Below are 20904 nucleotides of genomic sequence, written 5' to 3'. Positions count from 1 at the left end.
AGCCAGTAGATTTAAGGGTGGGACCCAGCCAGTAGATTAAGGGTGGGACATAGCCAGTAGATTTAAGGGTGGGACCCAGCCAGTAGATTAAGGGTGGGACACAGCCAGTAGATTAAGGGAGGGACACAGCCAGTAGATTAAGGGTGGGACACAGCCAGTAGATTAAGGGTGGGACATAGCCAGTAGATTTAAGGGTGGGACCCAGCTAGTAGATTAAGGGTGGGACCCAGCCAGTAGATTTAAGGGTGGGACCCAGCCAGTAGATTAAGGGTGGGACACAGCCAGTAGATTAAGGGTGGGACCCAGCCAGTAGATTAAGGGTGGGACACAGCCAGTAGATTAAGGGTGGGACCCAGCCAGTAGATTAAGGGTGGGACCCAGCCAGTAGATTAAGAGTGGGACCCAGCCAGTAGATTAAGGGTGGGACACAGCCAGTAGATTAAGGGTGGGACCCAGCCAGTAGATTAAGGGTGGGACACAGCCAGTAGATTAAGGGTGGGACACAGCCAGTAGATTAAGGGTGGGACCCAGCCAGTAGATTAAGGAGGGACCCAGCCAGTAGATTAAGGGTGGGACATAGCCAGTAGATTTAAGGGTGGGACCCAGCCAGTAGATTAAGGGTGGGACACAGCCAGTAGATTAAGGGTGGGACACAGCCAGTAGATTAAGGGTGGGACCCAGCCAATAGATTAAGGGTGGGACCCAGCCAGTAGATTAAGGGTGGGACATAGCCAGTAGATTTAAGGGTGGGACCCAGCCAGTAGATTAAGGGTGGGACACAGCCAGTAGATTAAGGGAGGGACACAGCCAGTAGATTAAGGGTGGGACACAGCCAGTAGATTAAGGGTGGGACACAGCCAGTAGATTAAGGGTGGGACACAGCCAGTAGATTAAGGGAGGGACACAGCCAGTAGATTAAGGGTGGGACACAGCCAGTAGATTAAGGGTGGGACACAGCCAGTAGATTAAGGGAGGGACCCAGCCAGTAGATTAAGGGTGGGACACAGCCAGTAGATTAAGGGTGGGACACAGCCAGTAGATTAAGGATGGGACCCAGCCAGTAGATTTAAGGGTGGGACCCAGCCAGTAGATTAAGGGTGGGACATAGCCAATAGATTTAAGGGTGGGACCCAGCCAGTAGATTAAGGGTGGGACATAGCCAGTAGATTTAAGGGTGGGACCCAGCCAGTAGATTAAGGATGGGACACAGCCAGTAGATTAAGGGTGGGACCCAGCCAGTAGATTTAAGGGTGGGACCCAGCCAGTAGATTAAGGGTGGGACATAGCCAGTAGATTTAAGGGTGGGACCCAGCTAGTAGATTAAGGGTGGGACACAGCCAGTAGATTTAAGGGTGGGACCCAGCCAGTAGATTAAGAGTGGGACCCAGCCAGTAGATTAAGGGTGGGACACAGCCAGTAGATTAAGGGTGGGACCCAGCCAGTAGATTAAGGGTGGGACACAGCCAGTAGATTAAGGGTGGGACACAGCCAGTAGATTAAGGGTGGGACCCAGCCAGTAAATTAAGGGAGGGACCCAGCCAGTAGATTAAGGGTGGGACATAGCCAGTAGATTTAAGGGTGGGACCCAGCCAGTAGATTAAGGGTGGGACATAGCCAGTAGATTTAAGGGTGGGACACAGCCAGTAGATTTAAGGGTGGGACCCAGCCAGTAGATTTAAGGGTGAGACCCAGCCAGTAGATTTAAGGGTGGGACCCAGCCAGTAGATTAAGGGTGGGACACAGCCAGTAGATTAAGGGTGGGACACAGCCAGTAGATTAAGGGTGGGACCCAGCCAATAGATTAAGGGTGGGACCCAGCTAGTAGATTAAGGGTGGGACATAGCCAGTAGATTTAAGGGTGGGACCCAGCCAGTAGATTAAGGGTGGGACATAGCCAGTAGATTTAAGGGTGGGACCCAGCCAGTAGATTAAGGATGGGCCACAGCCAGTAGATTTAAGGGTGGGACCTAGCCAGTAGATTTAAGGGTGGGACCCAGCCAGTAGATTAAGGGTGGGACATAGCCAGTAGATTTAAGGGTGGGACCCAGCCAGTAGATTAAGGGTGGGACACAGCCAGTAGATTAAGGGAGGGACACAGCCAGTAGATTAAGGGTGGGACACAGCCAGTAGATTAAGGGTGGGACACAGCCAGTAGATTAAGGGTGGGACACAGCCAGTAGATTAAGGGAGGGACACAGCCGGTAGATTAAGGGTGGGACACAGCCAGTAGATTAAGGGTGGGACACAGCCAGTAGATTAAGGGAGGGACCCAGCCAGTAGATTAAGGGTGGGACACAGCCAGTAGATTAAGGGTGGGACACAGCCAGTAGATTAAGGATGGGACCCAGCCAGTAGATTTAAGGGTGGGACCCAGCCAGTAGATTAAGGGTGGGACATAGCCAGTAGATTTAAGGGTGGGACCCAGCCAGTAGATTAAGGGTGGGACATAGCCAGTAGATTTAAGGGTGGGACCCAGCCAGTAGATTAAGGATGGGACACAGCCAGTAGATTAAGGGTGGGACCCAGCCAGTAGATTTAAGGGTGGGACCCAGCCAGTAGATTAAGGGTGGGACATAGCCAGTAGATTTAAGGGTGGGACCCAGCTAGTAGATTAAGGGTGGGACACAGCCAGTAGATTTAAGGGTGGGACCCAGCCAGTAGATTAAGGGTGGGACACAGCCAGTAGATTAAGGGTGGGACCCAGCCAGTAGATTAAGGGTGGGACACAGCCAGTAGATTAAGGGTGGGACCCAGCCAGTAGATTAAGGGTGGGACCCAGCCAGTAGATTAAGAGTGGGACCCAGCCAGTAGATTAAGGGTGGGACACAGCCAGTAGATTAAGGGTGGGACCCAGCCAGTAGATTAAGGGTGGGACACAGCCAGTAGATTAAGGGTGGGACACAGCCAGTAGATTAAGGGTGGGACCCAGCCAGTAGATTAAGGGAGGGACCCAGCCAGTAGATTAAGGGTGGGACATAGCCAGTAGATTTAAGGGTGGGACCCAGCCAGTAGATTAAGGGTGGGACACAGCCAGTAGATTAAGGGTGGGACACAGCCAGTAGATTAAGGGTGGGACCCAGCCAATAGATTAAGGGTGGGACCCAGCCAGTAGATTAAGGGTGGGACATAGCCAGTAGATTTAAGGGTGGGACCCAGCCAGTAGATTAAGGGTGGGACACAGCCAGTAGATTAAGGGAGGGACACAGCCAGTAGATTAAGGGTGGGACACAGCCAGTAGATTAAGGGTGGGACACAGCCAGTAGATTAAGGGTGGGACACAGCCAGTAGATTAAGGGAGGGACACAGCCAGTAGATTAAGGGTGGGACACAGCCAGTAGATTAAGGGTGGGACACAGCCAGTAGATTAAGGGAGGGACCCAGCCAGTAGATTAAGGGTGGGACACAGCCAGTAGATTAAGGGTGGGACACAGCCAGTAGATTAAGGATGGGACCCAGCCAGTAGATTTAAGGGTGGGACCCAGCCAGTAGATTAAGGGTGGGACATAGCCAGTAGATTTAAGGGTGGGACCCAGCCAGTAGATTAAGGGTGGGACATAGCCAGTAGATTTAAGGGTGGGACCCAGCCAGTAGATTAAGGATGGGACACAGCCAGTAGATTAAGGGTGGGACCCAGCCAGTAGATTTAAGGGTGGGACCCAGCCAGTAGATTAAGGGTGGGACATAGCCAGTAGATTTAAGGGTGGGACCCAGCTAGTAGATTAAGGGTGGGACACAGCCAGTAGATTTAAGGGTGGGACCCAGCCAGTAGATTAAGGGTGGGACACAGCCAGTAGATTAAGGGTGGGACCCAGCCAGTAGATTAAGGGTGGGACCCAGCCAGTAGATTAAGGGTGGGACACAGCCAGTAGATTAAGGGTGGGACCCAGCCAGTAGATTAAGGGTGGGACCCAGCCAGTAGATTAAGAGTGGGACCCAGCCAGTAGATTAAGGGTGGGACACAGCCAGTAGATTAAGGGTGGGACCCAGCCAGTAGATTAAGGGTGGGACACAGCCAGTAGATTAAGGGTGGGACACAGCCAGTAGATTAAGGGTGGGACCCAGCCAGTAAATTAAGGGAGGGACCCAGCCAGTAGATTAAGGGTGGGACATAGCCAGTAGATTTAAGGGTGGGACCCAGCCAGTAGATTAAGGGTGGGACATAGCCAGTAGATTTAAGGGTGGGACACAGCCAGTAGATTTAAGGGTGGGACCCAGCCAGTAGATTTAAGGGTGAGACCCAGCCAGTAGATTTAAGGGAGGGACACAGCCAGTAGATTTAAGGGTGGGACCCAGCCAGTAGATTAAGGGTGGGACACAGCCAGTAGATTAAGGGTGGGACACAGCCAGTAGATTAAGGGTGGGACCCAGCCAATAGATTAAGGGTGGGACCCAGCTAGTAGATTAAGGGTGGGACCCAGCCAGTAGATTAAGGGTGGGACCCAGCCAATAGATTAAGGGTGGGACACAGCCAGTAGATTAAGGGTGGGACCCAGCCAATAGATTAAGGGTGGGACACAGCCAGTAGATTAAGGGTGGGACACAGCCAGTAGATTAAGGGTGGGACCCAGCCAGTAGATTAAGGGAGGGACACAGCCAGTAGATTAAGGGAGGGACATAGCCAGTAGATTAAGGGAGGGACACAGCCAGTAGATTAAGGGAGGGACCCAGCCAGTAGATTAAGGGAGGGACCCAGCCAGTAGATTAAGGGAGGGACCCAGCCAGTAGATTAAGGGAGGGACCCAGCCAGTAGATTAAGGGAGGGACCCAGCCAGTAGATTAAGGGAGGGACACAGCCAGTAGATTAAGGGAGGGACACAGCCAGTAGATTAAGGGTGGGACACAGCCAGTAGATTAAGGGTGGGACACAGCCAGTAGATTAAGGGAGGGACACAGCCAGTAGATTAAGGGAGGGACACAGCCAGTAGATTAAGGGAGGGACACAGCCAGTAGATTAAGGGTGGGACACAGCCAGTAGATTAAGGGTGGGACCCAGCCAGTAGATTAAGGGTGGGACCCAGCCAGTAGATTAAGGGTGGGACCCAGCCAGTAGATTAAGGGTGGGACCCAGCCAGTAGATTAAGGGAGGGACCCAGCCAGTAGATTAAGGGTGGGACCCAGCCAGTAGATTAAGGGTGGGACCCAGCCAGTAGATTAAGGGAGGGACCCAGCCAGTAGATTAAGGGTGGGACCCAGCCAGTAGATTAAGGGTGGGACCCAGCCAGTAGATTAGGACACAGCCAGTAGATTAAGGGAGGGACCCAGCCTGTAGATTAAGGGAGGGACACAGCCAGTAGATTAAGGGAGGGACCCAGCCAGTAGATTAAGGGAGGGACACAGCCAGTAGATTAAGGGAGGGACACAGCCAGTAGATTAAGGGAGGGACACAGCCAGTAGATTAAGGGAGGGACCCAGCCAGTAGATTAAGGGAGGGACACAGCCAGTAGATTAAGGGAGGGACCCAGCCAGTAGATTAAGACCCTACTTTTGATAGAAAAAGCATCCAACAGGTGATTATTGCCAGGAAACAGAGACCATGGAGCAGGTACTGATACAGTGTGGGCATTATTGGAGGGAACGAGAGAGGAGGAGATCTAGTATGAGGGAGAAGGGGATACAGGAAATGAGTTTAAAGAGTATATTGATTAGAACGTAATTAGATAAAGCCTCAGATATTTTATGATCTATTTTTAAGAGCAACAGGGCTGGTAGGTAGGTTTTCGTTTCTCCATCTCTGGCCAACACTCCAGTACAGTAGGTGGTGGTAATGCAGCATAACGTTGGATGCCAACCGCCGATAAACCCCAACGAAGAAGAAGAAGAAGCAAGAGAACTGCAGGAGATCCCAGTGAGCAGCTGCGAGAGATCTTTCAGTGCATTAGAGTCATCTACATACCTGGTTTAGGAGCCCGTTGCCCCAAGATAGAACGGATCATGACAACTGACAAAGATCTACATACTAACACGCTAGGGAAAGAGAGAACGTACAGTTTAATTTTGTTTCATTTGTAATCTTAATGGATGGTGTTGTAGACAAGTCAGTACTGAGAGAGATCTGGCCATTTCTTCAAACCATCATCTTTATTTAATATCGATTAAATATTGCACAATGAGGCTAGTCGACCTTGAGTGTTGGACTGAGTAACCTAACCTGAGACACAAATGCAGAGTCCTACATATAGCTGACACTAACAATGCTCAGTCATGGGTGGTTCAACCCCCCTCCATGCAATTCAAGAAGCATCATAATCCACTCTGGGTTCATCCTGGCGTTACCTGCACGTGGGTCGTTGTCTTAGCCCCGCCCTGGTTGAGTTTTTCCAGATGCAAGGATGATTTAGAGACAATGAGGGTATTGTTCTACTCCTAAACTATCTCTAGTAAAACAAAGAGTGTAATGCTGTCTTTAACTCATGTCAGCTCAAGCCATCTCCGGGTGACCCTACACCCAGATTATCTGCAGGAAACCATCTATTTATAGAAACACAGAATTAAACAGAACAGAAATGTGCCGTTTTGTAAACTATTAACATCAAACAAACCAAGTAAATATGTCATTTTTTTCCAATAACTCGCAAACATTGTTTTTTATTTATTTTACCTTTATTTAACAAGGCAAGTCAGTTAAGAACAAATTCTTATTTTCAATGACTGCCTAGGAACAGTGGGGTTAACTGCCTTGTTCAGGGGCAGAACGACAGATTTACCTTGTCAGCTCAGGGGTTTGAACTTGCAACCTTACGGTAACTTGTCCGACGCTCAAACCACTAGGCTACCCTGCCCCCTCTACACTCTAACCACTAGGCTACCCTGCCCCCTCTACACTCTAACCACTAGGCCACCCTACCCCCTCTACACTCTAACCACTAGGCTACCCTGCCGCCCCTACACTCTAACCACTAGGCTACCATACCACCTCTACACTCTAACCACTAGGCTACCACACCACCTCTACACTCTAACCAATGGCCACCCTGCCGCCCCTACACTCTAACCACTAGGCTACCCTGCCGCCCCTACACTCTAACCACTAGGTTACCATACCGCCTCTACACTCTAACCACTAGGCTACCATACCACCTCTACACTCTAACCACTAGGCCACCCTACCACCTCTACACTCTAACCACTAGGCTACCCTGCAGCCCCTACACTCTAACCACTAGGTTACCCTGCAGCCCCTACACTCTAACCACTAGGCTACCATACCACCTCTACACTCTAACCACTAGGCCACCCTACCACCTCTACACTCTAACCACTAGGCCACCCTACCACCTCTACACTCTAACCACTAGGCTACCCTGCAGCCCCTACACTCTAACCACTAGGTTACCCTGCAGCCCCTACACTCTAACCACTAGGTTACCATACCGCCTCTACACTCTAACCACTAGGTTACCATACCGCCTCTACACTCTAACCACTAGGCTACCCTACCGCCCCAGGGGTACTCTGTACCGGTGAATATTTATTGTTTGTCCAGAGAGACGCCGTAAAGAAACGTAATATATAACTGTACCTGTTAATGTCCCATAAACACAACTAGTCACGAGAAAAAAATGATAAAATCTGATTGTCAAAAAGAAAAAATCCATTCAAAATAATTTTTGTTTTAATTTAGTTCATCCCAAATAATTCCAGCATCCGAACACCCGCCAACTTTCCTTCAATTTACCAATGGCTGAAACATATATCTCATTGGAGAAAGCATACGAGTATTCCACACAATTCATAGACTGTTCTCTCTGCTACCGCACGGCAAACGGTACCGGAGCACCAAGTCTTCGGTCCAAGAGGCTTCTGAACAGCTTCTACCTCCCAAGCCATAAGACTCCTGAACAACTAATCAAAGGTCTACCCAGACTCCTCTGTACGCTGTTTATAATCTATGCATAGTCACATTAACTCTGTACCGGTACCCCCGGTATATAGCCTCCACATTGACTCTGTACTGGTACCCCCTGTATATAGCCTCCACATTGACTCTGTACTGGTACCCCCTGTATATAGCCTCCACATTGACTGTACCGGTACCCCCTGTATATAGCCTCCACATTGACTCTGTACTGGTACCCCCTGTATATAGCCTCCACATTGACTCTGTACCGTAATACCCTGTATATAGCCTCCACATTGACTCTGTACCGTAATACCCTGTATATAGCCTCCACATTGACTCTGTACCGTAATAACCTGTATATAGCCTCCACATTGACTCTGTACCGTAATACCCTGTATATAGCCTCCACATTGACTCTGTACCAGTACCCCCTGTATATAGCCTCCACATTGACTCTGTACCGTAATACCCTGTATATAGCCTCCACATTGACTCTGTACCGTAATACATTTACATTACATTTAAGTCATTTAGCAGACGCTCTTATCCAGAGCGACTTACAAATTGGTGCATTCACCTTATGACATCCAGTGGAACAGTCACTTTACAATAGTGCATCTAAATCTTAAAGGGGGGGTGAGAGGGAATACTTATCCTATCCTAGGTATTCCTTAAAGAGGTGGGGTTTCAGGTGTCTCCGGAAGGTGGTGATTGACTCCGCTGTCCTGGCGTCGTGAGGGAGTTTGTTCCACCATTGGGGGGCCAGAGCAGCGAACAGTTTTGACTGGGCTGAGCGGGAGCTGTACTTCCTCAGTGGTAGGGAGGCGAGCAGGTATATAGCCTCCACATTGACTCTGTACCGTAATACCCTGTATATAGCCTCCACATTGACTCTGTACCGTAATACCCTGTATATAGCCTCCACATTGACTCTGTACCGTAATAACCTGTATATAGCCTCCACATTGACTCTGTACCGGTACCCCCTGTATATAACCTCCACATTGACTCTGTACCGTAATACCCTGTATATAGCCCCCACATTGACTCTGTACCGTAATACCCTGTATATAGCCTCCACATTGACTCTGTACCGTAATAACCTGTATATAGCCTCCACATTGACTCTGTACCGGTACCCCCTGTATATAGCCTCCACATTGACTCTGTACCGGTACCCCCTGTATATAGCCTCCACATTGACTCTGTACCGTAATAACCTGTATATAGCCTCCACATTGACTCTGTACCGTAATACCCTGTATATAGCCACCCCATTGACTCTGTACCGTAATACCCTGTATATAGCCTCCACATTGACTCTGTACCGTAATACCCTGTATATAGCCTCCACATTGACTCTGTACCGTAATACCCTGTATATAGCCTCCACATTGACTCTGTACCGTAATAACCTGTATATAGCCTCCACATTGACTCTGTACCGTAATACCCTGTATATAGCCTCCACATTGACTCTGTACCGTAATACCCTGTATATAGCCTCCACATTGACTCTGTACCGTAATAACCTGTATATAGCCTCCACATTGACTCTGTACCGTAATACCCTGTATATAGCCTCCACATTGACTCTGTACCGTAATACCCTGTATATAGCCTCCACATTGACTCTGTACCGTAATAACCTGTATATAGCCTCCACATTGACTCTGTACCGTAATACCCTGTATATAGCCTCCACATTGACTCTGTACCGTAATACCCTGTATATAGCCTCCACATTGACTCTGTACCGTAATAACCTGTATATAGCCTCCACATTGACTCTGTACCGTAATACCCTGTATATAGCCTCCACATTGACTCTGTACCGTAATAACCTGTATATAGCCTCCACATTGACTCTGTACCGTAATACCCTGTATATAGCCTCCACATTGACTCTGTACCGTAATACCCTGTATATAGCCTCCACATTGACTCTGTACCGTAATAACCTGTATATAGCCTCCACATTGACTCTGTACCGTAATACCCTGTATATAGCCTCCACATTGACTCTGTACCGTAATACCCTGTATATAGCCTCCACATTGACTCTGTACCGTAATAACCTGTATATAGCCTCCACATTGACTCTGTACCGTAATACCCTGTATATAGCCTCCACATTGACTCTGTACCGTAATACCCTGTATATAGCCTCCACATTGACTCTGTACCGTAATAACCTGTATATAGCCTCCACATTGACTCTGTACCGTAATACCCTGTATATAGCCTCCACATTGACTCTGTACCGTAATACCCTGTATATAGCCTCCACATTGACTCTGTACCGTAATAACCTGTATATAGCCTCCACATTGACTCTGTACCGTAATACCCTGTATATAGCCTCCACATTGACTCTGTACCAGTACCCCCTGTATATAGCCTCCACATTGACTCTGTACCGTAATACCCTGTATATAGCCTCCACATTGACTCTGTACCGTAATACATTTACATTACATTTAAGTCATTTAGCAGACGCTCTTATCCAGAGCGACTTACAAATTGGTGCATTCACCTTATGACATCCAGTGGAACAGTCACTTTACAATAGTGCATCTAAATCTTAAAGGGGGGGTGAGAGGGAATACTTATCCTATCCTAGGTATTCCTTAAAGAGGTGGGGTTTCAGGTGTCTCCGGAAGGTGGTGATTGACTCCGCTGTCCTGGCGTCGTGAGGGAGTTTGTTCCACCATTGGGGGGCCAGAGCAGCGAACAGTTTTGACTGGGCTGAGCGGGAGCTGTACTTCCTCAGTGGTAGGGAGGCGAGCAGGTATATAGCCTCCACATTGACTCTGTACCGTAATACCCTGTATATAGCCTCCACATTGACTCTGTACCGTAATACCCTGTATATAGCCTCCACATTGACTCTGTACCGTAATAACCTGTATATAGCCTCCACATTGACTCTGTACCGGTACCCCCTGTATATAACCTCCACATTGACTCTGTACCGTAATACCCTGTATATAGCCCCCATATTGACTCTGTACCGTAATACCCTGTATATAGCCTCCACATTGACTCTGTACCGTAATAACCTGTATATAGCCTCCACATTGACTCTGTACCGGTACCCCCTGTATATAGCCTCCACATTGACTCTGTACCGGTACCCCCTGTATATAGCCTCCACATTGACTCTGTACCGTAATAACCTGTATATAGCCTCCACATTGACTCTGTACCGTAATACCCTGTATATAGCCACCCCATTGACTCTGTACCGTAATACCCTGTATATAGCCTCCACATTGACTCTGTACCGTAATACCCTGTATATAGCCTCCACATTGACTCTGTACCGTAATACCCTGTATATAGCCTCCACATTGACTCTGTACCGTAATAACCTGTATATAGCCTCCACATTGACTCTGTACCGTAATACCCTGTATATAGCCTCCACATTGACTCTGTACCAGTACCCCCTGTATATAGCCTCCACATTGACTCTGTACCGTAATACCCTGTATATAGCCTCCACATTGACTCTGTACCGTAATACATTTACATTACATTTAAGTCATTTAGCAGACGCTCTTATCCAGAGCGACTTACAAATTGGTGCATTCACCTTATGACATCCAGTGGAACAGTCACTTTACAATAGTGCATCTAAATCTTAAAGGGGGGGTGAGAGGGAATACTTATCCTATCCTAGGTATTCCTTAAAGAGGTGGGGTTTCAGGTGTCTCCGGAAGGTGGTGATTGACTCCGCTGTCCTGGCGTCGTGAGGGAGTTTGTTCCACCATTGGGGGGCCAGAGCAGCGAACAGTTTTGACTGGGCTGAGCGGGAGCTGTACTTCCTCAGTGGTAGGGAGGCGAGCAGGTATATAGCCTCCACATTGACTCTGTACCGTAATACCCTGTATATAGCCTCCACATTGACTCTGTACCGTAATACCCTGTATATAGCCTCCACATTGACTCTGTACCGTAATAACCTGTATATAGCCTCCACATTGACTCTGTACCGGTACCCCCTGTATATAACCTCCACATTGACTCTGTACCGTAATAACCTGTATATAGCCTCCACATTGTCTCTGTACCGTAATAACCTGTATATAGCCTCCACATTGACTCTGTACCGTAATACCCTGTATATAGCCTCCACATTGACTCTGTACCGTAATAACCTGTATATAGCCTCCACATTGACTCTGTACCGTAATAACCTGTATATAGCCTCCACATTGACTCTGTACCGTAATAACCTGTATATAGCCTCCACATTGACTCTGTACCGTAATAACCTGTATATAGCCTCCACATTGTCTCTGTACCGTAATAACCTGTATATAGCCTCCACATTGACTCTGTACCGTAATAACCTGTATATAGCCTCCACATTGACTCTGTACCGTAATAACCTGTATATAGCCTCCACATTGACTCTGTACCGTAATAACCTGTATATAGCCTCCACATTGACTCTGTACCGTAATAACCTGTATATAGCCTCCACATTGACTCTGTACCGTAATACCCTGTATATAGCCTCCACATTGACTCTGTACCGTAATAACCTGTATATAGCCTCCACATTGACTCTGTACCGTAATAACCTGTATATAGCCTCCACATTGACTCTGTACCGTAATACCCTGTATATAGCCTCCACATTGACTCTGTACCGTAATACCCTGTATATAGCCTCCACATTGACTCTGTACCGTAATACCCTGTATATAGCCTCCACATTGACTCTGTACCGTAATAACCTGTATATAGCCACCACATTGACTCTGTACCGTAATACCCTGTATATAGCCTCCACATTGACTCTGTACCGTAATAACCTGTATATAGCCTCCACATTGACTCTGTACCGTAATAACCTGTATATAGCCTCCACATTGACTCTGTACCGTAATACCCTGTATATAGCCTCCACATTGACTCTGTACCGTAATACCCTGTATATAGCCTCCACATTGACTCTGTACCGTAATACCCTGTATATAGCCTCCACATTGACTCTGTACCGTAATACCCTGTATATAGCCTCCACATTGTCTCTGTACCGTAATACCCTGTATATAGCCTCCACATTGTCTCTGTACCGTAATACCCTGTATATAGCCTCCACATTGTCTCTGTACCGTAATACCCTGTATATAGCCTCCACATTGACTCTGTACCGTAATACCCTGTATATAGCCTCCACATTGTCTCTGTACCGTAATAACCTGTATATAGCCTCCACATTGACTCTGTACCGTAATAACCTGTATATAGCCTCCACATTGACTCTGTACCGTAATAACCTGTATATAGCCTCACTATTGTTATTTTACTGCTGCTCTTGAATTATTTCAGCATTTCACTGTTGTTTTCGGCGCATGTGACAAAACGTTTGATTTGAACAGCGCCCCTCTGTCTGTAGCCGATGTGTCTGATTCTGGACAGAAAGAGGGCAACGTTCCATATAGAAAATAAATCCACACTTTGGATTTATTCACATTTTATGGTGTTAAAAAGTGAGATTAAAATCGAATTTAATTGTCATTGAAAAAAAAAAAAAAACTTAAAAAAAAAAATATATATATAAAATCGTAATATACCATGCTTAGAGAAGTATTCGATCCCCCCCACCCAGATTTTGCCTGTGCTCCATCCCATCTCTTTTCATCCTGAAAAACTCCCCAGCATACCCATAACATGATGCAGCCACCGCCATACTTGAAGATGAAGAGGCAGCTACTCAGTGTTGTGTTGGACTTGTCCCAAACAGAAGGCTTTGTATTTATGCCCAAAAAGTCTATTTCTTTGCAGTTATATTTTTTCAATATTACTTTTAGCGCCTTGTTGTCATAGAGCAGAGGGAACAGTCACTAAGGTGAAGCGCTGTTCCATTCAACTCTGGCCATTGTTGTGGGCCTGCCCTCCCCTGAATACATACATATGCATGTGTTGGAATATGTTGATTGTTGTCATAGAGCAGAGGGAACAGTCACTAAGGTGAAGCGCTGTTCCATTCAACTCTGGCCATTGTTGTGGGCCTGCCCTCCCCTGAATACATACATATGCATGTGTTGGAATATGTTAATTGTTGTCATAGAGCAGAGGGAACAGTCACTAAGGTGAAGCGCTGTTCCATTCAACTCCGGCCATTGTTGTGGGCCTGCCCTCCCCTGAATACATACATATGCATGTGTTGGAATATGTTAATTCTGTATAATTGTATTCTTTTCACTCTGTCATTTAGGTTAGTATAGGTTAGTATTCCTTAGTTTTAGTTAGTTAAACTTAGTTCCTTAGTTTTCTCCCATTACTCATTCCCGTTCTAAAATCACCAAATGGCCTCATGGTGACTTTCCTAAGCAGTTTCCTTCCTGCGCTGCAGCTCAAGGAGGACTGCATCTTTGATATGTCTGGGTGGTTGAATACATCACCATCGCTCAAAAGAGATAATTCAAGAGTCTGATTTGTAATTGTTACCCGTCGACCAATCACTGCCCTTCTTTTATGAGGCTTTCGAGAGAGGGAGGGGGGTTGGGGGGTAAAAGAACTCCCTGGTCTTTGTAGTTGGAATCTGTGCTTAAAATTCAAACACTTGGGCTGAGGGATCCTAACAGATGTATGTGTGGTGGAGAGGGGGGGGGCAGAGGAAGAGGTTGTCATGGCAACCCCTGATGAGGTAACTTATCTGACTTCTAAACAAAATATTTGACTCATTTAGTCTTATCTGACTCATTGTCTTCTTTGACTCATTTAGTCTTATGACTCATTTAGTCTTATTTGGTCTTCTTTGACTCATTTAGTCTTATCTGACTCATTGTCTTCTTTGACTCATTTAGTCTTCTTTGACTCATTTAGTCTTATTTGGTCTTCTTTGACTCATTTAGTCTTATGACTCAATTAGTCTTATTTAACTCATTTAGTCTTATTTGACTCATTTAGTCTTATTTGACTCATTTAGTCTATTGACTCATTTAGTCTATTGACTCATTTAGTCTTCTTTGACTCATTTAGTCTTATGACTCAATTAGTCTTATTTGACTCAGTCTTATTTAACTCATTTAGTCTTATTTGACTCATTTAGTCTTATTTGACTCATTTAGTCTATTGACTCATTTAGTCTATTGACTCATTTAGTCTTATTTGACTCATTTAGTCTTATGACTCATTTAGTCTATTGACTCATTTAGTCTTATTTGACTCATTTAGTCTTATGACTCATTTAGTCTTATTTGACTCATTTAGTCTTATTTGACTCATTTAGTCTTATTTGACTCATTTAGTCTTATGACTCATTTAGTCTATTGACTCATTTAGTCTTATTTGACTCATTTAGTCTTATTTGACTCATTTAGTCTATTGACTCATTTAGTCTATTGACTCATTTAGTCTTATTTGACTCATTTAGTCTTATGACTCATTTAGTCTTATGACTCATTTAGTCTTATTTGACTCATTTAGTCTTATTTGACTCATTTAGTCTTATTTGACTCATTTAGTCTTATTTAGTCTTATTTGACTCATTTAGTCGTATGACTCATTTAGTCTTATGACTCATTTAGTCTTATTTGACTCATTTAGTCTTATTTGACTCATTTAGTCTTATTTGACTCATTTAGTCTATTGACTCATTTAGTCTATTGACTCATTTAGTCTTATTTGACTCATTTAGTCTTATGACTCATTTAGTCTATTGACTCATTTAGTCTTATTTGACTCATTTAGTCTTATGACTCATTTAGTCTTATTTGACTCATTTAGTCTTATTTGACTCATTTAGTCTTATTTGACTCATTTAGTCTTATGACTCATTTAGTCTATTGACTCATTTAGTCTTATTTGACTCATTTAGTCTTATGACTCATTTAGTCTATTGACTCATTTAGTCTATTGACTCATTTAGTCTTATTTGACTCATTTAGTCTTATGACTCATTTAGTCTTATGACTCATTTAGTCTTATTTGACTCATTTAGTCTTATTTGACTCATTTAGTCTTATTTAGTCTTATTTGACTCATTTAGTCGTATGACTCATTTAGTCTTATGACTCATTTAGTCTTATTTGACTCATTTAGTCTTATTTGACTCATTTAGTCTTATTTGACTCATTTAGTCTATTGACTCATTTAGTCTTATTTGACTCATTTAGTCTATTGACTCATTTAGTCTTATTTGACTCATTTAGTCTATTGACTCATTTAGTCTATTGACTCATTTAGTCTTATTTGACTCATTTAGTCTTATTTGACTCATTTAGTCTATTGACTCATTTAGTCTTATTTGGTCTTCTTTGACTCATTTAGTCTTATTTGGTCTTCTTTGACTCATTTAGTCTATTGACTCATTTAGTCTTATTTGACTCATTTAGTCTATTGACTCATTTAGTCTTATTTGACTCATTTAGTCTTATTTGACTCATTTAGTCTTATTTGACCCATTTAGTCTTATTTGACTCATTTAGTCTATTGACTCATTTAGTCTTATTTGACTCATTTAGTCTTATTTGACTCATTTAGTCTATTGACTCATTTAGTCTTATTTGACTAATTTAGTCTTATTTGACTCATTTAGTCTTATTTGACTCATTTAGTCTATTGACTCATTTAGTCTTATTTGACCCATTTAGTCTTATTTGACTCATTTAGTCTATTGACTCATTTAGTCTTATTTGACTCATTTAGTCTTATTTGACTCATTTAGTCTATTGACTCATTTAGTCTTATTTGACTCATTTAGTCTTATTTGACTCATTTAGTCTATTGACTCATTTAGTCTTATTTGACTAATTTAGTCTTATTTGACTCATTTAGTCTTATTTGACTCATTTAGTCTATTGACTCATTTAGTCTTATTTGACCCATTTAGTCTTATTTGACTCATTTAGTCGTATGACTCATTTAGTCTTATGACTCATTTAGTCTTATTTGACTCATTTAGTCTTATTTGACTCATTTAGTCTTATTTGACTCATTTAGTCTATTGACTCATTTAGTCTATTGACTCATTTAGTCTTATTTGACTCATTTAGTCTTATGACTCATTTAGTCTATTGACTCATTTAGTCTTATTTGACTCATTTAGTCTTATGACTCATTTAGTCTTATTTGACTCATTTAGTCTTATTTGACTCATTTAGTCTTATTTGACTCATTTAGTCTTATGACTCATTTAGTCTATTGACTCATTTAGTCTTATTTGACTCATTTAGTCTTATGACTCATTTAGTCTATTGACTCATTTAGTCTATTGACTCATTTAGTCTTATTTGACTCATTTAGTCTTATGACTCATTTAGTCTTATGACTCATTTAGTCTTATTTGACTCATTTAGTCTTATTTGACTCATTTAGTCTTATTTAGTCTTATTTGACTCATTTAGTCGTATGACTCATTTAGTCTTATGACTCATTTAGTCTTATTTGACTCATTTAGTCTTATTTGACTCATTTAGTCTTATTTGACTCATTTAGTCTATTGACTCATTTAGTCTTATTTGACTCATTTAGTCTATTGACTCATTTAGTCTTATTTGACTCATTTAGTCTATTGACTCATTTAGTCTATTGACTCATTTAGTCTTATTTGACTCATTTAGTCTTATTTGACTCATTTAGTCTATTGACTCATTTAGTCTTATTTGGTCTTCTTTGACTCATTTAGTCTTATTTGGTCTTCTTTGACTCATTTAGTCTATTGACTCATTTAGTCTTATTTGACTCATTTAGTCTATTGACTCATTTAGTCTTATTTGACTCATTTAGTCTTATTTGACTCATTTAGTCTTATTTGACCCATTTAGTCTTATTTGACTCATTTAGTCTATTGACTCATTTAGTCTTATTTGACTCATTTAGTCTTATTTGACTCATTTAGTCTATTGACTCATTTAGTCTTATTTGACTAATTTAGTCTTATTTGACTCATTTAGTCTTATTTGACTCATTTAGTCTATTGACTCATTTAGTCTTATTTGACCCATTTAGTCTTATTTGACTCATTTAGTCTATTGACTCATTTAGTCTTATTTGACTCATTTAGTCTTATTTGACTCATTTAGTCTATTGACTCATTTAGTCTTATTTGACTCATTTAGTCTTATTTGACTCATTTAGTCTTATTTGACTAATTTAGTCTATTGACTCATTTAGTCTATTGACTCATTTAGTCTTATTTGACCCATTTAGTCTTATTTGACTCATTTCCCTAAACACATAAAAGGGAGAGGTGAATACTTATGCAACAACTATATTTTTCGTAACATTTTTTATTAATTTGTAACAATTTGTAGAATTTTCTTTTCACTTTGACATTATAGAGTATTTTGGTGTCGATCAAAACATTACTAATGAAATCTATTCTAAATATATACATCTAATTTATATCTATCTTTAATGCAGCAAAATGTGAATACAGTTCAAGGGGGTGTAGACTTTTATTACACAATTTTTATATAATTTTATAATATAAATACCTTATTTACATAACTATTCAGACTCTTTGCTATGAGACTCGAAATTGAGTTCAGGTGCATCCTGTTTCCATTGATCACCCTTGAGACGTTACTACAACTTGATAGGAGTCCACCTGCGGTAAATTCAATTGATTGGACATGGTTTGGAAAGGCACACACCTGTCTATATAAGGTCACACAGTTGACAGTGCATGTCAGAGCAAAAACCAAGCTATGGGGTCGAAGGAATTGTTCGTAGAGCTCCGGGTTAGGATTGGGTCGAGGCACAGATCTGGGAAAGGTACCAAAACATTTCTGCAGTATTGAAGGTCCCCAAGAACACATTGGCCTCCATCATTCTTAAATGGAAGAAGTCTGAAACCACCAACACTCTTCCTTGAGCTGGCTGCCCAGCCAAACTGAGAAATTGGGGGAGAAGGGCCTTGGTCAGGGAGGTGACCAAGAACCTGATTGTCACTTTGACAGAGCTCCAGAGGTCCTATGTGGAGATGGGAGAAACTTCCAGAAGGACAACCATCTCTGCAGCATTCAACTAATTAGGCCTTTATAGTAGAGTGGCCAGGCGGAAGCCACTCCTCAGTAAAAGGAACATGACAGCCCACTTGGATTTAGCATAGAGGCCCCTTAAGGACTCTTAGACAACGAGAAAGAAGATTCTCTGGTCTGATGAGACCAAGATTGAACTCTTTGCCTGAATGCCAAGCGTCACGTCTGGAGGAAACCTGGCACCATCCCTACGGTGAAGCACAGTGGTGGCAGCATCATGCTGTGGGGATGTTTTTCAGCGGCAGGGACCGGGAGACTAGTCAGGATCGAGGGAAAGATGAACGGAGCAAAGTACAAAGAGATCCTGGATGAAAACCTGCCCCAGAGCACTCAGGACCTTTTGGGATGAAGGTTTACCTTCCAACAGGACAACGACCCTAAGCACACAGCCAAGACAATGCAGGAGTGGCTTTAGGACAATTATCTGAGTGGCATAGCCAGAGCCAGGACTTGAACCCGATCGAACATCTCTGGAGACCTGAAAATAGCTGTGCAGCGACGCTCCCCATCCAACCTGACAGAGCTTGAGAGGATCTGCAGAGAAGAATGGGAGAAACTCCCCAAATACAGGTGTGCCAAGCTTGTAGCGTCAAACCCAAGAAGACTCAAGGCTGTGATCGCTGGTGAAGGTGTATCAACAAAGTACTGAGCAACGGGTCTGAGTACTTATGTAAATGTGATATTTCCATTTTTATTTTTAATGCATTTGCATACATTTCTAAAAATGTTGTTTTTGTGTGTGTTTTTTGTTGTTGTTGTATTTAATTCATTTTAGAATAAGTCTGTAACGTAACAAAATGTGGAAAAAGGAAAGGGGTCTGAATACTTTCTGAATGGACTGTGTCTATGTGTATATAGTTTTCTGAATGGACTGTGTCTATGTGTATATAGTTGTCTGAATTCTTCCCGAACGGTACTGTAGATGTTTACTTCCATTCATCTTTCGGCCCGGTACCAGGTCACCTTCAGATGAGTCCCCGCGACAATCGTGAGGTCAAGCAAAAAAATGGAGAACGCCATCGTGAGAATCTCATCTTCCCAGAGAGATGCTATACTCGTAGCCTCATGCCATGAAGATGCATCTCGAAACAACTCAGATATGAAGTGTGTTTTTTTCCCTCAAAGTTGCCGGGATGTCACGTTGTCCCTAGTTATATCAGTAGATTTCATAACAACTTATTACCCAAACTTCTATTCAATCAAATAAACATCACTTAGCAAATAAACCATTCATGTCTTTTGTTGACAATATTCCACTATTCATTGACACAATGAAAAAACGCCACCTCCTGGAGGGAGACAGAGTTTCAGGCAGTATGTCTGAGCTACATGAGTAGCGCCATCTAGTGGTCTGAACGTGTTGTTGCACCATAGTATGGACTTCCTCGCTTCCTAACTAGAACTAGTAGGCTACTATAAAATTACTTCATGTTGTGTGAAAACGTGTGGAAAACACTTGAGCTTTTAAAAATGTTTTTCATTATTTTGTCAAACTCAATATTTATAGAATTAAACATACAACACTTCCCTCCATGTCATTTTCCAGGCTTTTCATCCTTCTATCTCTTCGTCCTTCTATCTCTTCGTCCTTCTATCCCTCTATAGTTCTCCATCCATCCATCCATCCTTCATTCATCCCTCAATCATTCCACCCCTTCTCTCTCGTCCTCCTCCTAAGTGTCTATTTTCCAGTCTCTTCATCCTTCTATCCCTCTATAGTTCTCCATCCATCCATCCATCCTTCATTCATCCCTCAATCATTCCACCCCTTCTCTCTCGTCCTCCTCCTAAGTGTCTATTTTCCAGTTTCTTCATCCTTCTATCCCTCTATAGTTCTCCATCCATCCATCCATCCTTCATTCATCCCTCAATCATTCCACCCCTTCTCTCTCGTCCTCCTCCTAAGTGTCTACTTTCCCGTAGGTGCCCTCCGGAGGGCGGTAGGGTTTAGGGAAGGTCTTCAGCTGGATGGTGTTGAAAGCATACTTCCTGCTTCTGATGTTCTTCTCAACGTTCTCCATCCTACAGCCCTCCCTAGAGATGTGTGCACACACACAC

General features: G+C 43.4%; 1 protein-coding gene across 1 annotated transcript in view; it reads right to left on the bottom strand.

Annotated features, from left to right (window-relative positions):
- Positions 1-20305: 20305 nt before the first annotated feature.
- LOC124008432 (type II inositol 3,4-bisphosphate 4-phosphatase-like) overlaps positions 20306-20904 on the bottom strand; it is a 52561-nt gene continuing 51962 nt past the window's right edge. Inside the window, exon 19 of the mRNA XM_046319704.1 lies at positions 20306-20880. Coding sequence (XP_046175660.1) covers positions 20748-20880 — 133 coding nt within the window. The 3' untranslated portion in view covers positions 20306-20747. The remainder of the gene's footprint in view (positions 20881-20904) is intronic.

This window comes from Oncorhynchus gorbuscha, linkage group LG21 (genome assembly GCF_021184085.1).
Source record: "Oncorhynchus gorbuscha isolate QuinsamMale2020 ecotype Even-year linkage group LG21, OgorEven_v1.0, whole genome shotgun sequence".
Classification (NCBI taxonomy): domain Eukaryota; kingdom Metazoa; phylum Chordata; class Actinopteri; order Salmoniformes; family Salmonidae; genus Oncorhynchus; species Oncorhynchus gorbuscha.
Note: the sequence above shows the minus strand (reverse complement) of the source record. Positions and strands in the feature narration are given on the sequence as shown.